We start from the raw sequence: 18,758 nt of genomic DNA, 5'->3' as shown, positions 1-18,758 counted from the left end.
CAGACCAGCCAGCCCCAGTTTATCCACCAGCTGACCAGCTGCAGGAGAGAGACCAAGAGAAACCAACAGAGGAACTGCCCAGCTAAACCCAGCCCAACTGCCAAGCCACAGAATCATAAGCTAACAAACGATTGTAGTTTAAGCCACTTTAGGGCGATGTGCTATAAAAGCTAATCAATATAGGATGCATCTTCCAATTGATTATGTCTTGCACTTATAACGGGCGGCATTTTTTTTTTTTCAGGGATACATAAAGTAATGGCGCATCTTACAATTGACTGTGATTTAAGTTGAACAAAATACAGTGTGTGAGTGCATGCTTAGTTGCTCAGTTGTGTCTGACTTTTTGAGACCCTTTGGACTGTAGCCCGCCAGGCTCCTCTGTCCATGGGATTCTCCAGGCAAGAATACTGGAGTGGATTGCCATTTCCTCCTCCAGGGACCGTCCTGAGCCAGAGATCAAACCCATGTCTCCTGCTCTGCAGGTGAATTCTTCACTGCTGAGTAATCAGGGAAGCCTGTAATCCAGTTTGATTGATATCCTTATTAGGAGAAATCTGAACACAGGCATTTATGGAGGGAAAATCATACAAGCAGACACAGGGAGAAGATGGTTATTCCCTAGGCAAAGAGAGAGGGCTGGAACAGATTCTCTCCACACAGGCTACAGAGAGAACCAACCCAGCTAACACCTTGATCTTGAACATCTAGCCTCCAGAACTGTTGTTGATGTTCAGTTGCTTGCTTGTGTCCGACTCTTTGCAACCCCACAGACTGCAGCACGCCAGGCTTCCCTGTCCATCACCAACTCCCGGAGTTTACTCAAACTCATGTCCATTGAGTCAGTGATGCCATCCAACCATCTCATCCTCTGTCATCCCCTTCTCCTCCTGCCTTCAATCTTTCCCAACCTCAGTGTCTTTTCCAATGAGTCGGTTCTTCGCATCAAGTGACCAAAGTATTGGAGTTTCAACTTCAGCCTCAGTCCTTCCAATGAATATTCAGGACTGATTTCCTGTAGGATGGACTGGTTGGATCTCCTTGCAGTCCAAGAGACTTCTCAAGAATCTTCTCCAACACCACAGTTCAAAAGCATCAATTCTTTGGCATTCAGCTTTCTTTATAGTCCAACTCTCACACCCATACATGACTACTGGAAAAACCATAGCTTTGACTAAGTGGACCTTTGTCAGCAAAGTAATGTCTCTGCTTTTTAATATGCTGTCTAGGTTTGTCATAGCTTTTCTTCTGAGGAGCAAGAGTCTTCTAATTTCATGCTGCAGTCACCATCTGTGGTGATTTTGGAGCCCAAGAAAATACAGTCTGTCATTGTTTCCATTGTTTCCCCATCTATTTGCCATGAAGTGATGGGACTGGATGACAGGATCTTCAGTTTTTGAATGTTGAGTTCTAAGCCAGCTTTTTCACTCTCCTCTTTCATCTTCATCAAAAGGCTCTTTAGTTTCTCTTCACTTTCTGCCATAAGGGTGGTGTCATCTGCATATCTGAAGTTATTGATATTTCTCCCAGCAACCTTGATTCTAGCTTGTGATTCTTCTAGCCTGACATTTTGTATGATGTACTATGCATAGAAGTTAAATAAGCAGGGTGACAATATACAGCCTTGACGTACTCCTTTCCCAGTTTGGAACCAATCTGTTGTTCCATGTCCGGTTCTAATGGTTGCTTCTTGACCTGCATACAGGTTTCTCAGGAGGCAGGTGAGATGGTCTGCCTCTCCATTTCTTTAAGAATTGTGCACAGTTTGTTGTGATCTACACAGTCAAAGACTTTAGAGTAGTCAATGATGCAGAAGTAGATGTTTTTCTGGAATTCTCTTGCTTTTTTGATGATCCAATGGATGTTGGCAATTTGATCTCTGGTTCCTCTGCCTTTCCTAAATCCAGCTTGTACATCTGTAAGTTCTCAGTTCACTTACTGTTGAAGCCTAGCTTGAACGATTTTGAGCATTACCTTGCTTGATGTGAGATGAGTGCAATTGTGCAGTAGTTTGAGCGTTCTTTGGCATTGCCTTTCTTTGGGACTGGAATGAAAACTGACCTTTTCCAGTCCTGTGGCCACTGCAGAGTTTTCCATATTTGCTGGCATATTGAGTGCAGCACTTTCACAGCATCATCTTTTAGGAATTTCATCACCTCCACTAGCTTTGTTCATAGGGATAGTTCCTAAGGCCCACTTGACTTCGCATTTCAGGATATCTGGCTCTAGGTAAGTGATCTCACCATCGTGGTTATCCAGGTCATTAAGATCTTTTTTGTATGGTTCTCCAGAACTGTAAGATAATACATTTCTGTTGTTTAAGTCACCCAGTTTGTGGGACTCTGTTGTGGCTGCCTTGGCAAACTAGTACACCACAGACCTTGGGAAGCATCTGAAGAGGCACCGGGCCTGGAGGACTGGCTGGAGCAGTCAGGGGGGAAAAGAGGGACTGAAATGATGAAACCACAGGTGAGGAGAAGGAGACCTGGACAGAGATCTAAATCCAGGATTAGCCAAGTGGAAATGAATAAAAACGAAAGTGGAGTCCATTTTTAGTTTTAAATGGAGAGTCTAGAGCTGGCAGATCTAACTGGAGAAGAGAGCCTAGGAGAAGTGAGCTGTTGCAGAGGCCGCTGGAGTGTGGGCTGCCTCACCATTGCTGTACCACGTGCAGGAGATGAGTGCTGCTGCCACAGCAGATGCTCTGAGCCCGTGAGAGGGGCCCAGGAGAAGTCCTTAGGGTATCATCATGGCCTCGATCTGAGTGCTTGAGGCCTCAGCCAGCACAAGTTCACCTGAGCAGAAGTACCTGTACACTACCCCTGACTATTATGGATGTACTCTGGAACCAGACTGCCTAAGTTCCCACATAATTTTGCCTTCCCTAGCATTCAACCCCACTCCAGTACTCTTGCCTGGAAAATCCCATGGACGGAGGAGCCTGGGGGGCTGCAGTCCATGGGGTCGCGAACAGTCAGACATGACTGAGCGACTGCACTTTGACTTTTCACTTTCATGCACTGGAGAAGGAAATGGCAACCCACTCCAGTATTCTTGCCTGGAGAATCCCAGGGATGGGGGAGCCTGGTGGGCTGCCGTCTATGGGGTCGCACAGAGTCGGACACGACTGAAGCGACTTAGCAGCAGCAGCAGCATTCACCCTCTCTGGGCCTCATCTGTGAAAAAGGAATAGAGACTGCACCCACTTCATAAGGTTATGATGAAGATTCAATAAAATAATGCGTGTGAAATGTTTCAGTAGAGGTTATCTGTCACTATTAGAGGCATTTATTCTAATTCTTCTCAGGCCTCCAATTCAAAGCAGTACTAGATGAGAGTCCTCCATCCACCACAGGGCCCAAGTGCCACTGTAACTAGAACCCTGGTATTAGAGGTTAAGGCTACTGGCAGGCCTCAGGAGCTAAGAGGAAAAATACCATTCGGACCAGGAGCCTGAAAAAAACTGCGCTGGGCTCTGGAAGGCCCCAATGGACATCGCATGCACACAGACAGAAGCCCTGAAAACCGCATGGCCAGGGCTGAGCCGAGAACGGGCCCTCAGAACTTGGCAGGTGGACGCTGTTCTTGAGTGGTGTCGAGCCTGCGCTCTGCTCCAACTATCCTGGGGCTCATCTGTCCTGTTGGTCTTATGTCCAGCGCTCTGCATTAGTCCAGAGCAGGGCCTTTCCCGGCCAGGCACTGTGGTGAAACCGCATGGGAGGGGTGGGGGATGGGGAGGTGAAACCAGGTTAAGAGGATCAGGCAAGTTCTCTGCCAAAGCCAATAGGAAAGGAAAGCCCTCAGGACCCCAGGGAGCCTCCCGGCAGATTCCCCCGCCCCCAAGGAGTCAGAGGGCCTGTGGATGAAGGTGGAAGACACGAAAGGGCGTCTCCCGGCCCGCCCTCCGGCACTCAGACTTCTGGGCTGAGCCACCACAATTTACTCTTTGCCCTTCCTTGGACTCCTTGTGAAATCCAGGGCAGTCCGGACGCCTGGAGATGCGTTCGTCCCCCGCAGTGCCCCAAGCTTCCCCCAGCCGCCGGGCACGCGCTCGACGGGACAGCAGGGCAGGCGCGCGGCTGCAGGGCCGCCGTGAGGGCGGGGCTGAGACGGGGGCGGGGGTCCGAGCGGGGCCGGGGCGGGGCCGGGGGCGGGGCCCGAGGCGGGGCGGGCGGGGCCCGCGCACTGGCCTCAGCCCGGCTCCTAGGCTGCAGCGAGCGGCTGGAGCGCAGCCAGCTCTCGGAAGCAGCGGCGGCGCCCTTAAATAGCATCGGGGACCGGCAGGGGCCGGCAGTGGGCTGTAGTGACAGCCGGCGGCGGACGGCCGGGCCTGCGGAGGAGGTGAGTGCTCCTTCTAGCGGGGGGAGCCACATCCGTACCCGCTACGGCGCCGCCCGGGTCTAGGCTGGGGCTCGGGTCTAAGGCTGCCCTGCCGGCCGGAGCCCGGGAGGTGGCGGCCGCAGCGGAGACGCGAGAACCCGCCCTCGGATCGCAGCGACTTTCCGCTTTTCCGGCCTCTGCCCGGCGGCTCCCCGAGTTCCCTCCGCCGCGGAGGCCTCCAAGCCGCCCGATCCGCCGCCGCTTCCTGTGCAAGAGAGCCGGCGATGCCCGCCCGCCTCTCCCCCGGGCGGCGCGGGCGCTGGGCTGGTGTACGGCGGGGTGCGGGTGACGCGCGCCGCGGATCCGGGTCCTTGTTTGTGTAGCGGCGGGGACCGCCCAGCGGGAAGCCAGACCCGGAGCTGCAGATTCGGGACGATGATCGCCGCGGGGCCATGTCGATGCTCTCTGGGTCGCGGCCTCCCTCTTTCCCCTCCGAGGCGGGTTGGGGGCATGCTCCGATCGCGCGTGGAAGCATCAGCGCCTCCGCGTGAAGGGTGGTCCCTGCATGCCGCGCCCGCTGGAGGGTCAAAGGTAGCATCCGAAGCCGGTGACCACATGTGGAAATTCTCGCGGTGCCTGCAGAGGAGTGCCACAGCTGCTGTACATGGCCGTGATGGAGTCGTTTTAAAGAGCCTGGCATGTTTTGAAATTAGGAAGTAAAAATCATGATATCTATCTCCTTGCAGCCTAGACGGAGCGTGGTGGTAGGTGACTTGAATGAACACGTGGACGAGAACACAGAGACAGATGCTCCTCTTAAGATGTGTAGGCTAGAATTTGCAAACCCCTTCCCCACCCTACCCACTTTCAAGGTTATGAAGCTTAATTAATACCGTTATAATAGTGCCCTTGCCTTTGAAAGTTCAAACATTTAAGCTTCTTGTTGGTGCAGGTGTATGTAAAGTGCCCCAACTGTTAATATCCGTTTATTTTTTACCTTTGCTTAGCATGAGAGAAACTGGTTAATTTCATAGTTTCTGACAAATTTCACCTGTGATTATTATCTCCTAAACAATTATTTGCTTAACACTTACAAACTAAAAGCTAGTCGGTACCTCCGGCTTGATTCAGCTTTTTCAGACTGAAGTAGCAGGTTGAATTGGCTTAAAACTTAAGATTTGAGTTTATTGTCTGGTTGGATGGGCTTGAGAAGGTGGGACCTTTAAAGTAACCTTCCCTTCCTATCAGGGTGGAGCCTAGTCCTGGGAAATGTTCATTCTTGTTCTGATTCAACTGGGAGAATCTCTTTTCAGGCTGAAACTTGACTCCTCATGTGGGAAAGGGTGCATTAGACTAAAGTCTTTCAGAAACTAAAATTCTGTGACTGAAAAAAGCAAACCCTGAAGAATAACCCACTTCATATCTCCCTCCCTCACTTCAGATAGACACATCATAGACCATGTGTTATAGACCTGTTTTCTGCATTTGCTGTAAATGGAAAAGACTTTTAAAATCACCCTTTTCTCACAGTTATTGGAGAAGGCAATGGCATCCCACTCCAGTACTCTTGCCTGGAAAATCCCACGGACGGAGGAGCCTGGTGGGCTGCAGTCCATGGGGTCGCTAAAAGTCAGACATGACTGAGCGACTTCTCTTTACTTTTCACTTTCCTGCATTGGAGAAGGAAATGGCAACCCACTCCAGTGTTCTTGCCTGGAGAATCCCAGGGACGGGAGAGCCTGGTGGGCTGCCGTCTATGGGGTCGCACAGAGTCGGACACGACTGAAGTGACTTAGCAGCAGCAGCAACTGTCCAACTTGGTGTTCAGACAAACACATTAGAGTCACTTCGATTTAACACTCATTCCTGGAGATCAGGTCTCAGTGAACAGAGCTAATCTGAAGCTGCCAGTGGTTGAGTTTGAGTTTCAATGTTCTGGTCCTAACAGGAGCTTTGGGGAACTTTTAAACAAATACATAGCTGGACTTGATGAACTGGAACGTGGAGGCAGGCTCACCAGTGCTTGTGTGCCCGGCTCCATGTCATTTCCTCTCCCGTTCATCACCTAAAATGCTGAATGAGAACTCTTAAGAATTCCTAGTTTGTGAAGCTTGAGGTGATACATAATTTGTACCACAGTGACAGAAGAAACTGGTCACGTAATCTGTGTCATCTTCATCTGTCTGCTTTTTCACATGCTAACATTTAGAAGTTCTTCACTGTGGGCTCCCCTGATAGCTCAGTTGGTAAAGAATCTGCCTGCAATGCATAGGAGACCCAGTTTGATTCCTGGGTTGGGAAGCTCCCCTGGAGAAGGGAAAAGCTACCCACGCCAGTATTCTGAGTGGCGTCACAGACTGAGTGACTTTGACTTTTCACTTTCACTGTGTTGGAGAGGACACAGTTATTAGCGGTCACTTTTATTCCCAGAAATTTGGCCAACTTGGAGGGATGGCACATTCTTTGGCCAAAAACTTAGCTGGAGGTGAAGACTCCTCCCCTGTGCTTTCTTCTGCCAAAGAATACATTCAGTTGGAGGCCAATTCTGTCCCCAGTATCTAAGATTTCAGGACTGGTGGCTCCATGTAGTTGTCGAGTTGTAAATGAAAATTTGAAAGCTGTCTAATATCTAACTCAAAAACCATTTGCCTCAGAAAAGCTATATGAGTAAAATTGTGTATTTATATACAACAGTAAATAATAAATTTATATACATACAGTCGGAGAAGGCAATGGCACCCCACTCCAGTACTCTTGCCTGGAGAATCCCATGGATGGAGGAGCCTGGAAGGCTGCAGTCCATGGGGTCGCTGAGGGTCGGACATGACTGAGCAATTTCACTTTCACTTTTCATTTTCATGCATTGGAGAAGGCAATGGCAACCCACTCCAGTGTTCTTGCCTGGAGAATCCCAGGGACGGGGGAGCCTGGTGGGCTGCCGTCTATGGGGTTGCACAGAGTCAGACACAACTGAAGTGACTTAGCAGCATACATATAGTATATAATTATGTGGTGTATAATTTATATAACATATCCATTTAATATTATAATAGAAATCTATACTTGTTATGGAAAATTGAGAACCATAAAAAATAAATCTAGGAGTTCCCTGGTGGCTTAGTGGTTTAGGATTCTGGGCTTTCACTGCTGTGGTTGAGTCCCTGGTTGAGGAACTAGATCCCGCAGGCTGCTTTTGATTTTGCATTGAAGATAATATTTTTGCTCCTTTGTTATATTGTGGACACTTTCTCCATGTTGTTACATACTCTTGAAAAAAATGAGTTTTGAAGATGGCTATCTTATATAGTTGATGTGATATGTCATAAATTATTTACCTTTCCCTTATTATTGGACATTTAGAACAGTTTACTAAGTATCTTATATATTTCAGTATGTATTTTTTTTTAAAGTTAGGGAATATTCTGCTTTAAAGGGGTTTCCCTGGTGGCTCAGATGGTGAAGAATCTGCCTGCTAATGCAAGAGACCCGGGTTTGATCCCTGGGTTGGGAAGATCCCCTGGAGAAGGGAAAGGCTACCCACTCCAGTATTCTGGCCTGGGAAATCCCATGGACAGAGGAGCCACAGTCCATGGGGTTGCAAAGAGTTGGTCATGACTGAGCAACTAAGACTTTCACTTTCACTACTTTAAAACTGTTGAAATTGACCATGATTTGGAAATTATTTTTTATTACTGGACGGTTTTAATGAACCATGGGTTCATGTGTTTTAGTCAAAAACTGTTGAAATAAGGATTCATGCTTTGGAAAGATAAGTGGAAAGAAGTTAGGGCACCACAGAGGGAAGTGTGGGCTGCCTTTTAGACCATTTCCTCATTTGGGAGGGACTTCTGATAAATGTATTATCTGTCCATTGGCACACTTACACTTACTTGGCCGCTATAGAAATTGGCACTTTCCCCATGGGTTTGTTGTGGGGAAAATGTCCATATACATAAGGCCAAAATGCCCTGAGTACTATTTGTTCTTTTGTTAACCAGGGTAAATAGAAAGTTGCTTCAGGAGCTCCTTTCCCGCCAGGCTCAGCTGTCAACTACGAAGCAGGGGAGTGTTAGCTGAGCGGGCAGGATGAGGGGTCGTACAGCCAACAGCGCCAGCACTGCTCTCAGCGCTTCAGAGCTGTTAACCCAGTTCATCGTCCCAGCTACCCTGTAAAGTAGCCCTACATATATCCATATCGGATGAAAGGTGAAAAGGAACATACACAGATTAAGTCTCCCAGACCAGGCTTTGAACCTCAGCAGTCCGGTTTCAGGGCCAGAGCGCCTACTGGCTCAACTCTTCTTCTCGAACTTGAAGGGATCTTAGTCTAAGGGGGCGCCCTGGAAAGTTCCAGGTTATCCAGCTGGTGGCAAGACTGAGGACAGAGCTGGTTCTTCCCTGGCCTTGCTCCTTGGCTGTCCCCTGTTCTGTTCACACGTTGTCTTCACCATCAGCGGGCTGAAACGGAGACAGATTTTGATTCCATTCTGTTCGGCCAGTGATAAGATCACCTGCTACACAGCTGTGACGTTTTTAGAGAATTAGAGAGCAAAAGGCTTCGCCTGCCCTAGAAGTTGCTCCTGTTCTAGATTGTGCTGGAAACCTTTAAATGTCTTGCAGGGTTGGAGGCACAGAGATATTGTCTATCAGTTGTGGCCTCCTTTCCCCCAAGACAATTTTAGGCAGAACCCCCGTATATGAAATAAATAAAAGCAGGGCTGCCATGGTTGAAGGAGGGCAGGGTGGGAGTCCCAGGTCACATAAACTGGAGGCACTCCGGCACCCCCTGGCTCCCCCGGTCCCTGAGGGAGCCTGACTCACTCATCACCTGACATGGTGGTACCTAGAGCCCAGGGGCGGAGAGACTTACCAAGGCTACGTAAGCTGTGTTCCCCTCGGGCCGTGACGCACGGTGGAGTTTGTTTCTGGGCCCTGTGCCTATTGGGGGAATGGCTGGACCTTGGTGTCATCCTTGACTTGCACCCTGAGACCCAGCCAGTCGGCATTTTCTGTTATTCTGTACCATGCTGCCCAGCACACGTGCATTTCCTCCTTTTCTTGTCCAGGTTGCCACCCTCATCCACAGTCTGTCACCTCTAGTTTAGAAAACAAGGGTGCTTAGTTAAAAAAAAAAAAATGATGGTGACACTTCCTAACACAGAGTTCTGATCAAATCCCTTCCAGGGTCCCTCTGGAAGGCCCCAAGTCTTCGGGTAGCTTGGCTCTTGGGGGCTTCTGGAGTCCAGTTCAAACCTGCTGTCTCCCGTGAGTCTGCCAAATGGCCACATGCTAGGACTTTTGGAAAGAGACTCTGGTGGCACAGGGTTGAACCAAGGCCTCTGCACCCATGACTACTCTGTACGTGAGCTCTGTCTGCCACCTGACCCACCTTCCTGTGTCCCGGGTGAGCCTCCCTGGCACGTCCCCCCCACCCACTAGCTGCAGTGATATCCTGGTCCCCGCCTCCTTGCTCATGGCCCTGCTTTTCAGAGGCCCTTTTCCTGGAATGACCCTCACCGTCCTCAGACTCCACATCACTCACTGGAACCCTCAGCCGACAAGAGCTGGTGGTTAAAATGTTGAGACACTCGCATTCTGGTTAGAAAAGAGCTGCTACCCCGAGTACCACCCACCCCCACCCCCCACCACATTCAGAAACCGAAGGGTTATGCCAGGCCGGGGGAGGCTCTCCTGAACCCTGTTCTGGTGGTTGGCCTACTTCTGTTCCAGTTGTTGGGTGCCTAGGTGTATTGGTTCTTCAGTTTCTGAGTGGCAAGCCGCTGCCCCACCCCTCCCACCCTTCCTTTGCCTCTTCATATGTGCTCAGCTCAGTTCCCCCAGATAGGCCCCCAGCCACATACTCAGCTCTGCATTTAGCAGACCTGGTCACTGTCATTTCTGTGTCTTCAGCAGCATTTAACACAGGACCTGACTGCTTCTAAGTACTTAATATCATCTGATGACTAACTGAGGCCAGGAGACATTCAGATGGACAGTTATCCCATAGATGCTGTCACTGAAAAGAATGTACGTTCCATCGTTCAAGGTTTGTATAATCCCTGCAAGGCTCAGATCTTGTAGCTGACATCAAGCTGTTGAAAATCCCCAGACCAAAGCCTGTGCTTTCCCGGGGTTGAACTTGGCAAGCCAGAGGGCATTTGAGGTCTCTCCGGGGGTAGTTTGTTATATTTGAGCAACAGGTGGCTATGGGCTTCACAGGAAGAAGATCAATGTCAAGTTCTAGACAATGTTACGTAACTGTACTGTAGCCTTCATTTACCTGGTATTCCTACCAAAAATCCTACCTTGTTTCTGTGTGGGTGGTGAAATTGTCAGATAGATGTTTGTTCCTCCTCTAAGACGGTTAGCCACGCTGTGCCTCGAGCAAGCCTTGGAGGTGCCCCAGACCGAGCAGGGACCTTGCTGTCAGGCAGTCCAGCCAACCACCTCACGGGGGAGGGACCCGAGGTCACAGGGTACGCCAGGCAGCTTGAGCAGCCTAGATGCCAGAGGTGGTGCTAGGCTGAGTTTTCCCTCCTGACATGAGTCAGCGACGAATGCCTCCGACTCCATGGCATCTTGGGAGGGCATGTAGGGACTCCAGCTGTGGGGTCTGGGACAGACCACCTCTGATGAGCCAGCCCCTCGGCCTGCCGGGGGCCTTGCCTGGGACACTTGGCCTCCGCACTGAGCTGGGTGCCCATGACCCTCACTGTCCTGCCCTCCCCAACATTCTTCTTTCCATCACGGGGCCTTGCAGGGTATTTTTGTCTCCTTCCTGGATGGCAAGTCCATGGGCAGCCTGGGCGGGCACCGTTAGCCCACGTCCTGGGTGTGGCAGGCTTCCTTCTGCAGGTGCTGCAGTGAGCAGTTGCATTTATTGCCGCCCACAATCGGGAACTGACCGAGACTCTCGGCAGGCAGGTGACACAGAGGAGGAACACTAGTCTCCAAGACTGGGGGCACTGCCCACCCTCTGTTGTGGGGTAGACCATCTATTAGGGTGCAGGTGGATGTGTTACAGCTTATGTAGATGTTTATTTTTTAGCTTTCTTTTCAAATTCATAATTTTGTTTCATAACATCCAGAAAATATTTATATATAGTTTATAAATAAGTGCATCTACATGTTAGGGGTACATTTATGTATTATTTTTGATGCATTATCGAAAATTTCAAGAGCCAGAATAGTAACTCCTTCTCTGCCAGCAGTGTGGCGAGATCCTTCCAAGTGCCATTTTTAAAATGGGTTTCCAGGCCCTCCTCCAGGGGATCTTCCTGACCCAGGGATGGAGACATCTCTTACGTCTCCTGCATTGGCAGGCAGGTTCTTTCCCACTGCTGCTGCTGCTAAGTCACTTCAGTCGTGTCCGGCTCTGTGCGACCCCATAGACGGCAGCCCACCAGGCTCCTCTGTCCCTGGGATTCTCCAGGCAAGAATACTGGAGTGGGTTGCCATTTCCTTTTCCAATACATGCATGCATGCTAAGTCGCTTCAGTCATGTCCAACTCTGTGCGACCCTATGGACAGCAGCCCACCAGGCTCCTCTGGCCACAGGATTCTCTAGGCAAGAACACTGGAGTGGGTTGCCATTTCCTTCTCCTCTAGCTCCCTAAATGTGTGTATATATGTCCTTTTTTTTTTTACGTGTCAATTAAATATCATGCTGGATTGGCCACTTCAAATCAATGTTTGTGTTGGCTTTCTTTGTTTAAACCTTTGGTCAGTGGCAGGTGGCCATGTATGTGCCAGTCTTAGTCTTCTTAGAACCAAGTCCCTGAAGCTGTAGAATCATAGAGCTAAAATGGGCCTCAGAAGTGTCACCTGAATGATAGGATGTTTGGGATTTGCTTTTGTTTTTTAGAAACAGATATAGAATGAAACAACACTGACAAGGTGTCGATCGTTATTAAAACGGAAGCTGGGATTATTATGCGTACATGGTGGCTTCTTGTACTACCCTATATACTTTTGAATAGATTTGGAAGTTTTCATAATAAAAATGTAAAGAAAGCATAAGGGGGAAATAGAGACCCCAAACTAGCATTTGCTTGTTCCAAGGAGGCCAGATTGGACGATCTCTCTTCCCCTCCCCCCACCCCACCCTTCCTTCTTTTAAACACTGGGGCATTATTCTGTAACTCTCTGCAACTGGTTGGATTTGTTTTGTCTTCAGCTTCCCCAGGGCTAATCACCTTTTCTTATAGTTACCTGAACTCTGGATGTAACCCTAGCTGCCAAGGGCTCGCTCACCTCTCCACCCACAATGAGCCAGATCCTGCTTAACCTTTTCTCTTGTCTCTCCCACTCCAGCACCACGGAGGGCATCCCCAGGGCTGAAATCTCTAAACACTCAAAAGTGGATTTCTTCCAAGCTTGAGAGCAGCTGGCCTCGCTCTGTCTCTGGGTCAAAGTCTGACTTTTATTCAGTTTTCCACTCACCCCTGCTCTGTTAACTGTTTTTTGGGTTTATCCATCCCTCTGAAGCCCTGCTCTATTTTGAGAGGTGTGAGTAACTCTACCCAACCATGTGTCCCCTTAGCCTTCTTCTCCAGGTCACTGCTATTTGATCCCCGTGACCTCTGAGGGCAGCAAGGACTGGGCTGCTTCCTCTTCCATCGGCTCTTGCAGCTAGCCGATGCCCAGCCTGCGGCCTGCCCGGGGTGCTCTCCTGGGAGAGAGGAGTGTCCGGGCCTCTGGTGTATGTCCCCAACGTCTTTAACCCACCTGCCACCCCGGTGACTCCCAGCACAGGCAGGGCCTTGGTGTTCGCTCACCCCTGCCTGCCTTTGCCTGTTCCTGTCTGGCTCCTGGCTCACTGGACTGACCTCCCTTTGCACTCCAGCCCATACACAGTGCTTTCTTACCCGTCTGGCTGCCAGGGCCCTGGATAGTTTGGTTCACTCCTGCAGATGCGTTCACTCTTAAAGGTTAGGACAGGTGGTGAGAGCTTAGACATGTCTTTTCTGGGAGGGGCTTTCACCCCATCTGTCATTCTGTGGGAAGGGCAGTTTACCACCTGGGACCCTTTCTGAAGCAGGTGAGAAAGGCATAAATACAGGAGGAAAAGAACTGACCTGACCTAGTTATAGCTTCTTTATCTTGAGAAATTTAAAAAAAAAAAAAAAAAAACACAGAAAAGTACAAAGAATAATAAAACCATAAAGCAGACACCTGTAGAATTGATGGTTTTTAACAACAGGTTGTTTCCTTTAGATGTTTTCTTTTTATACATCCCGCTGTCACCCAGAGTTTCTGGGTGGGTGGGATCCTGTTATTTGGTACTGAATGCCAGGATTGTGTGGCCAGCTTGGGCCTCTTCTAGCATCGTCTCAGAGATGCGGTGTGGTATGTTGGTGACAGAAGGGATGAATCTTCCCTTGTTCCCCCTTTCTCCCTGCCGCCCCACCCCCCGCCGCCCCAGCCCACCCTGGCTGCAGGGGGCGTCGGCTCAGGGGTTTGCAGCTCATGGGGCACGGCCAGTCCCTGGACAGAGAGCTCTGTGCACGTGGGTCTCGCGTTCTTTCCTGATTCTCTTCTGCCTCCTCCCGTAGCCGCTACGGGAAGCTACATACTAGCTTTGGACAGAGCATCTGAGGGGACCCCAGGACTTTGGTCCCTTCTCTGTGTGCAGCTCCTTGAACAAATGGACCTCCTCCTTGCAGTCCTGAGGCCTTCAGAGGAGGGCCCCTGCCAGCTGGGTCCAGCGCTGGCTGTTGTGAAAGGACTTTGGTCCTGTTTCCTCTTCGATTGTTCTCCCCATCTCTTGGGAGCCTCCTGTCTCGGGGTTTACTTTGTGGTTTCTTGCTGGCCAGGGAAGTGGAGAGGCTTTTCTTCTGGGTCGTTTCAGTGGCCGGAGGAATTTTCCTTCTTCTGCAGCTGTGATCATAACAGGCTCTTCTTGTATTGCCTGACCAACCCAGACCACGGCGTCATGGTCTATGACATGCGGACCCGCAGACGTAATGAGGGCCCTCCCTGTGCGCAGATCAGCTGAAACCACACGCCTGTCAGACCTGCTCGTGAGCAGGGAGCTTGGCCCGCAGGAGCCTCTTCTGCCATGGTTCTTGCAGAAACCTTGGGTCAGCCTAACAGACAGCCTCCCGGTCTCTGGCCGCTGAAGCAGAGCCGACGGGCCACAGGCCTGCACTGTCCAGGGCTGTCCCTTGTCTGACTCGTATCAGGAAACGCCCCTGTGCCCCTACCTGACACGTATCCAGATACTGCCTCATGGTCGTGAATCGCTGTTTAAAGGGAAAACATGTTGCTTCTCATAGGAATTTTGTTTTGAATGGAAATGTTTCCTCTTAGATCCATTCTGTCCTGGCTCCTACCCGGAGGCTCTGAGGTGACCTGGATATCTTCACTGGGCAGGGCCTGACTGTAATTAGCACTTTCCCAAGTGTGTACCTGACAGGTCTTTGGGTGTTGGAAAGAGGAAGGAGGAGAGCCGTGTTCCTGGTGGTGTTTTCTCTCTGGGGAATGCTGAGCAGGCAGGTCCTGCTGTAAACATTCCTTGTGTCCCAGATGGCCACTCTGGGCGTTTCTGAGGGCTCCTCATGCCAGTCCCTGGGTGGCGTCTCTGGTTTGGAAGATTTGCTTTTCTGTCAGGGGAAACACACTTTCAGAAATTGGTGGCCAGCCCTAGGGTCAGGCTCTGGACTCAAGACTTTCCTCTGGCATTGGCTGTTCTACTTAAGAGAGGCCTTTGTGCTCTTGCCTTCCCCATGGGCAGCCTTGATTTGTTTTACACTAACCTACAAAGCAAGAGAATTCCACAAAAACATCTGCTTCATTGACGATGCCAAAGTGTTTGACAGTGTGGATCACAACAAACTGTGGAAAATTCTTAAAGAGATGGAAATACCAGACCACCTTACCTACCTCCCGAGAAACCTGTATATAGGTCAAGAAGCAACAGTTAGAACCAGACATGGAACAACAGACTGGTTCCTAATAGGGAAAGGAGAACCTCAAGACTATATATTGTCACTCTGTTTATTTAACTTCTATACAGAGTACATCATGTGAAATGCTGTGCTAGATGAAACACAAGCTGGAATCAAGATTGCCAGGAGAAATATCAATAACCTCAGATACACAGGTGATGCCACCCTTATGGCAGAAAGTGAAGAGGAACTAAAGGGCCTCTTGATGAAGGTGAAAGAGAAGAGTGAAAAATCTGGCTTAAAACTCAGCATTCAAAAAATGAAGATCCTGGCATCAGGTCCCATCACTTCATGGCAAATAGATGGGGAAACAGTGACAGATTTTATTTTCTTGGGCTCCAGAATCACTGCAGATGGTGACTGCAAGCATGAAACTAAAAGATGCTTGCTCCTTGGAAGAAAAGCTATGACAAACCTAGACAGCATATTAAAAAGCAGACACATTACTTTGCCGACAAAGGTCCATCTAGTCAGAACTATGGTTTTTCCAGTAGCCATGTATGGATGTCAGAGTTGGACCATAAAGAAGGCTGAGTGCCAAAGAACTGATGATTTTGAACTGTGTTGTTGGAGAAGACTCTTGAGAGTCCCTTGGACTGCAAGGAGATCAAACCAGTTAATCCTAAAGGAAATCAACCCTGAATATTCATTGGAAGGACCGGTGCTGAAGCTGAAGCTCAAATACTTTGGCCACCTGATTTGAAGAGCCAACTCACTGGAAAAGACCCTGATGCTGGGAAAGATTGAAGGCCGGAGGAGAAGGGCACGACAGAGGATGAGATGGTTGGATGGCATCACTGGCTCAATGGACATGAGTTTGAGCAAGCTCTAGGAGATGGCGGAGGACAGGGAAACCTGGCGTGCTGCAGTCCATGGGGTTGCAAAAAGTCGGACACGACTGAGCAACTGAACAATAACAGCACAATCACACTATTGTGTGAATGGATGTCTAAATTTCTGCGAAGGAGAAGTGGAGATGATTGCTTTAGATAACCATGGGGTGACATCATGCATAAGTTTGAGTTGGGAAGGAGAATGTATTAAGGCCGCGTGTCAGGGGTGGCTTGCCCTCTTGTGTGTCTCTTTGCCTCCACGTCCTCTGGAAGGTGCTGCTTCCTCCCAGGGCCCTCACTCACACAAGCAGCGTGGCTGCTGAGGGAGGAGGCTGAAGTTTGAAAATACCTTGAATACCCCCTTTTGTCTTTGGAGAATCGCAGCTCTGTGTATATGATACATCTTCTGGGGCTTGCAGCAGAGAACCAGGCAGAATCACAGAGTTGTTCGTGACTCAGGAAGTGTCACCTATTCTAGACAGGGCACCATGCAAGGGCCTCTTGAGACAGGTGGGCCGGGGTGACACCCCACCAGGAGGGGGAGCATCTCCCCATGGGGAGCCTACACCCACCAGAAGCACAACCCAGGTGCTGAGGACCACACGAGGGCTGGAACTAAAGCATGCCTGGAATTCAGAGGAAGGACTCGCTGCTTCTGACTGAGCGGGTTCTGTAAGAATTTTCTCAGGGAAGCAGCCTCTGGCCTATTTGGGTAGGAACTGGGCATCTTATGGCAGGACCAGGGAGCAGAGCTGTAGGTGAGGGGGACCATGGAGCCGGTGTGGAGGGGTTTTGAACCTTGGGTTTTGAGGTGCCAGAAAGGGAGGAGCTCAGAGGAGGAATGGAAGTGATGAGCAGCAGGACCTGTGCCTCTATGCAATCAGCAGGGGAGCCCAGAGGAGCACGCAGAAAGGACAGACCGTCCGTGAGGGCCCTGCAGACCCCTGCAGCCTTCCCTCCACTTCATGGTTCTACCATCATCCTCCGGGCTCAAAAACTCAGCCTTCCAATTCCTTCCCCCCCTTTTTTTTTTCATTTATATCCACTTAGTTACTAAATCCTGGTCAGTATTTTTGTAAGTGATTAAGATTTTAAAAAATTTCTGATAAAATATAATATATACCATTTTAAACCACCATTAAGTATACGGTTCGGAGGCATTAAGTACATTCCCAGTGTTGTGTAACCATTACCATGTTCTAGCTCCAGAATTTCTCATCATCCGAAACAGACACTGTACCTGTGGAGCAGTTAACTCCCACCCACCCTACCCCGGGTAGCCTCTATTTGTGTCTCTGTGAATTTGCCTATTTTCGGGCCCTTGTATAAGCAGGATCATACACCATTTGTCCTTCTGTGTCTGACTTCTTTTACTTGGCATAGCACTTTCAGGGTTCGCTCACGTCTTGGCGTGTATCAGAATTTCCTCCTTTTGTAAAGGCTGAAGAGTATTCGACTGTGCTCAAGCCCCGTTTGTCCCTTCACACTGGGAGTCACACCCCAACTTTTGAAAGCCCCTGGCTGTTTATTGTCCTCTGTGTTGTGTCCCACCTTCGTCTGGCTTTGAATCTCACCGCGTGCACTTGCCTCTCTAGGTGCAGCGGCCTTGCCCTTGGCTCGGGCTCTGGTCCTGTTCTTGTGTGGAGCTGGGCGGGGACTTGAACTTCCCTGCTCTGTCTTCTGATCTTTCCGTTGATGGTAATGACTCCGTGCAATGAAGACTCTTAGGAGCCTTAAGCACGCTGTCACGGGTAACTGCTCAGCACCGGCCTGACACAAGGCGCGTGCTTAGCTAACAGCGGCCTCACAGACGTTGTCATCTCATGCTGATTTCCCCGAAGGTGTACCTTCCCTTCTGCTGTGTGACTCACCCCTGTCATTCGTTCCAGATTAACTTCCCCAAATCCTAGAGGTGAGGTGGGGAGTCACTTCTCATCATCCTGTTTCTGTCTGAAGTTAGACCACACTCATTTCTTGCCTCTGCACGCAGCTCCCCCAGAAAAAGTCTGGTTTTTTTTTTTTTGGCTCTTACTTAAGCCACCTCATTATTCTCTATTTATTATCTATACCATTGTTATGCAGTTTGCTTCAAGCTTCATGAATGGGGTTGCAAGATTTTGGCAGATCCCTGCCCCAGAGAAGGCGAGGTTTCCCCAAACTCTCTTTCAGTCCTCTTTTAGAGTCTTACTAAGGCTTTTCCATTTTGGAATGCTCTCTTGGATGCTATTTTGAACAATGTCAGTTGTGGAGGGGGACACCCAATCTTGAAGCCAGCCCTGCCAATCCAGGTCTTCAGTTAGTCCGTTCAGTTGCTCAGTGGTATGACCCCATGGACTGCAGCAGTCCAAGTTTTGGGTTTTTATAAAAGGCTAAGGCAAAGAAATTGAACACTGGCTAGGTAATTACTTCTGGGAGCTGGGCTTTATAAAGGCAAGTGTTGGATATTTTTGTAAAAAGCAGTGACATGTTTGGTCTAGTTATATGAATATGGACCTGTAGGACAAATTTTTTTTTTTTAAACTGTCCTAATATACAAATTATATTCCTGTAACTTAGGAGAATTTTTGCAGTGGTAGCTGCAGATAGAACTTCAAGAAATGCTTCCATTCAACCAGCTTAAATGGAAGAGAAAACTGTGAAGATATGCTATAGAAAA

At 49.5% G+C, this 18,758-nt stretch overlaps 1 protein-coding gene across 12 annotated transcripts in view; it reads left to right on the top strand.

The window, feature by feature from the left end:
* Nucleotides 1-4,289: 4,289 nt before the first annotated feature.
* Nucleotides 4,290-18,758, top strand: part of ACSL1 (acyl-CoA synthetase long chain family member 1) — a 64,866-nt gene continuing 50,397 nt past the window's right edge. For 3 of the 12 annotated variants that reach the window (XM_086379998.1, XM_086380011.1, XM_086379997.1), the window contains exons 1-2: nucleotides 4,911-5,084; nucleotides 10,234-10,366. In XM_086379998.1, coding sequence (XP_086236124.1) covers nucleotides 10,309-10,366 — 58 coding nt within the window. In that variant the 5' untranslated portion in view covers nucleotides 4,911-5,084; nucleotides 10,234-10,308. Of the gene's footprint in view, nucleotides 5,085-10,233; nucleotides 10,367-18,758 lie in introns of those variants that run through there. The other 9 variants (XM_086380006.1, XM_086380012.1, XM_086379999.1 and 6 more) reach the window with 5 other exon arrangements.

This window comes from Bos grunniens, chromosome 27, assembly GCF_055505025.1.
Source record: "Bos grunniens cultivar Pamir isolate PY7600 chromosome 27, Bosgru_T2T1.0, whole genome shotgun sequence".
NCBI lineage: Eukaryota > Metazoa > Chordata > Mammalia > Artiodactyla > Bovidae > Bos > Bos grunniens.
This window is presented reverse-complemented; position numbering and strand designations above follow the sequence as displayed.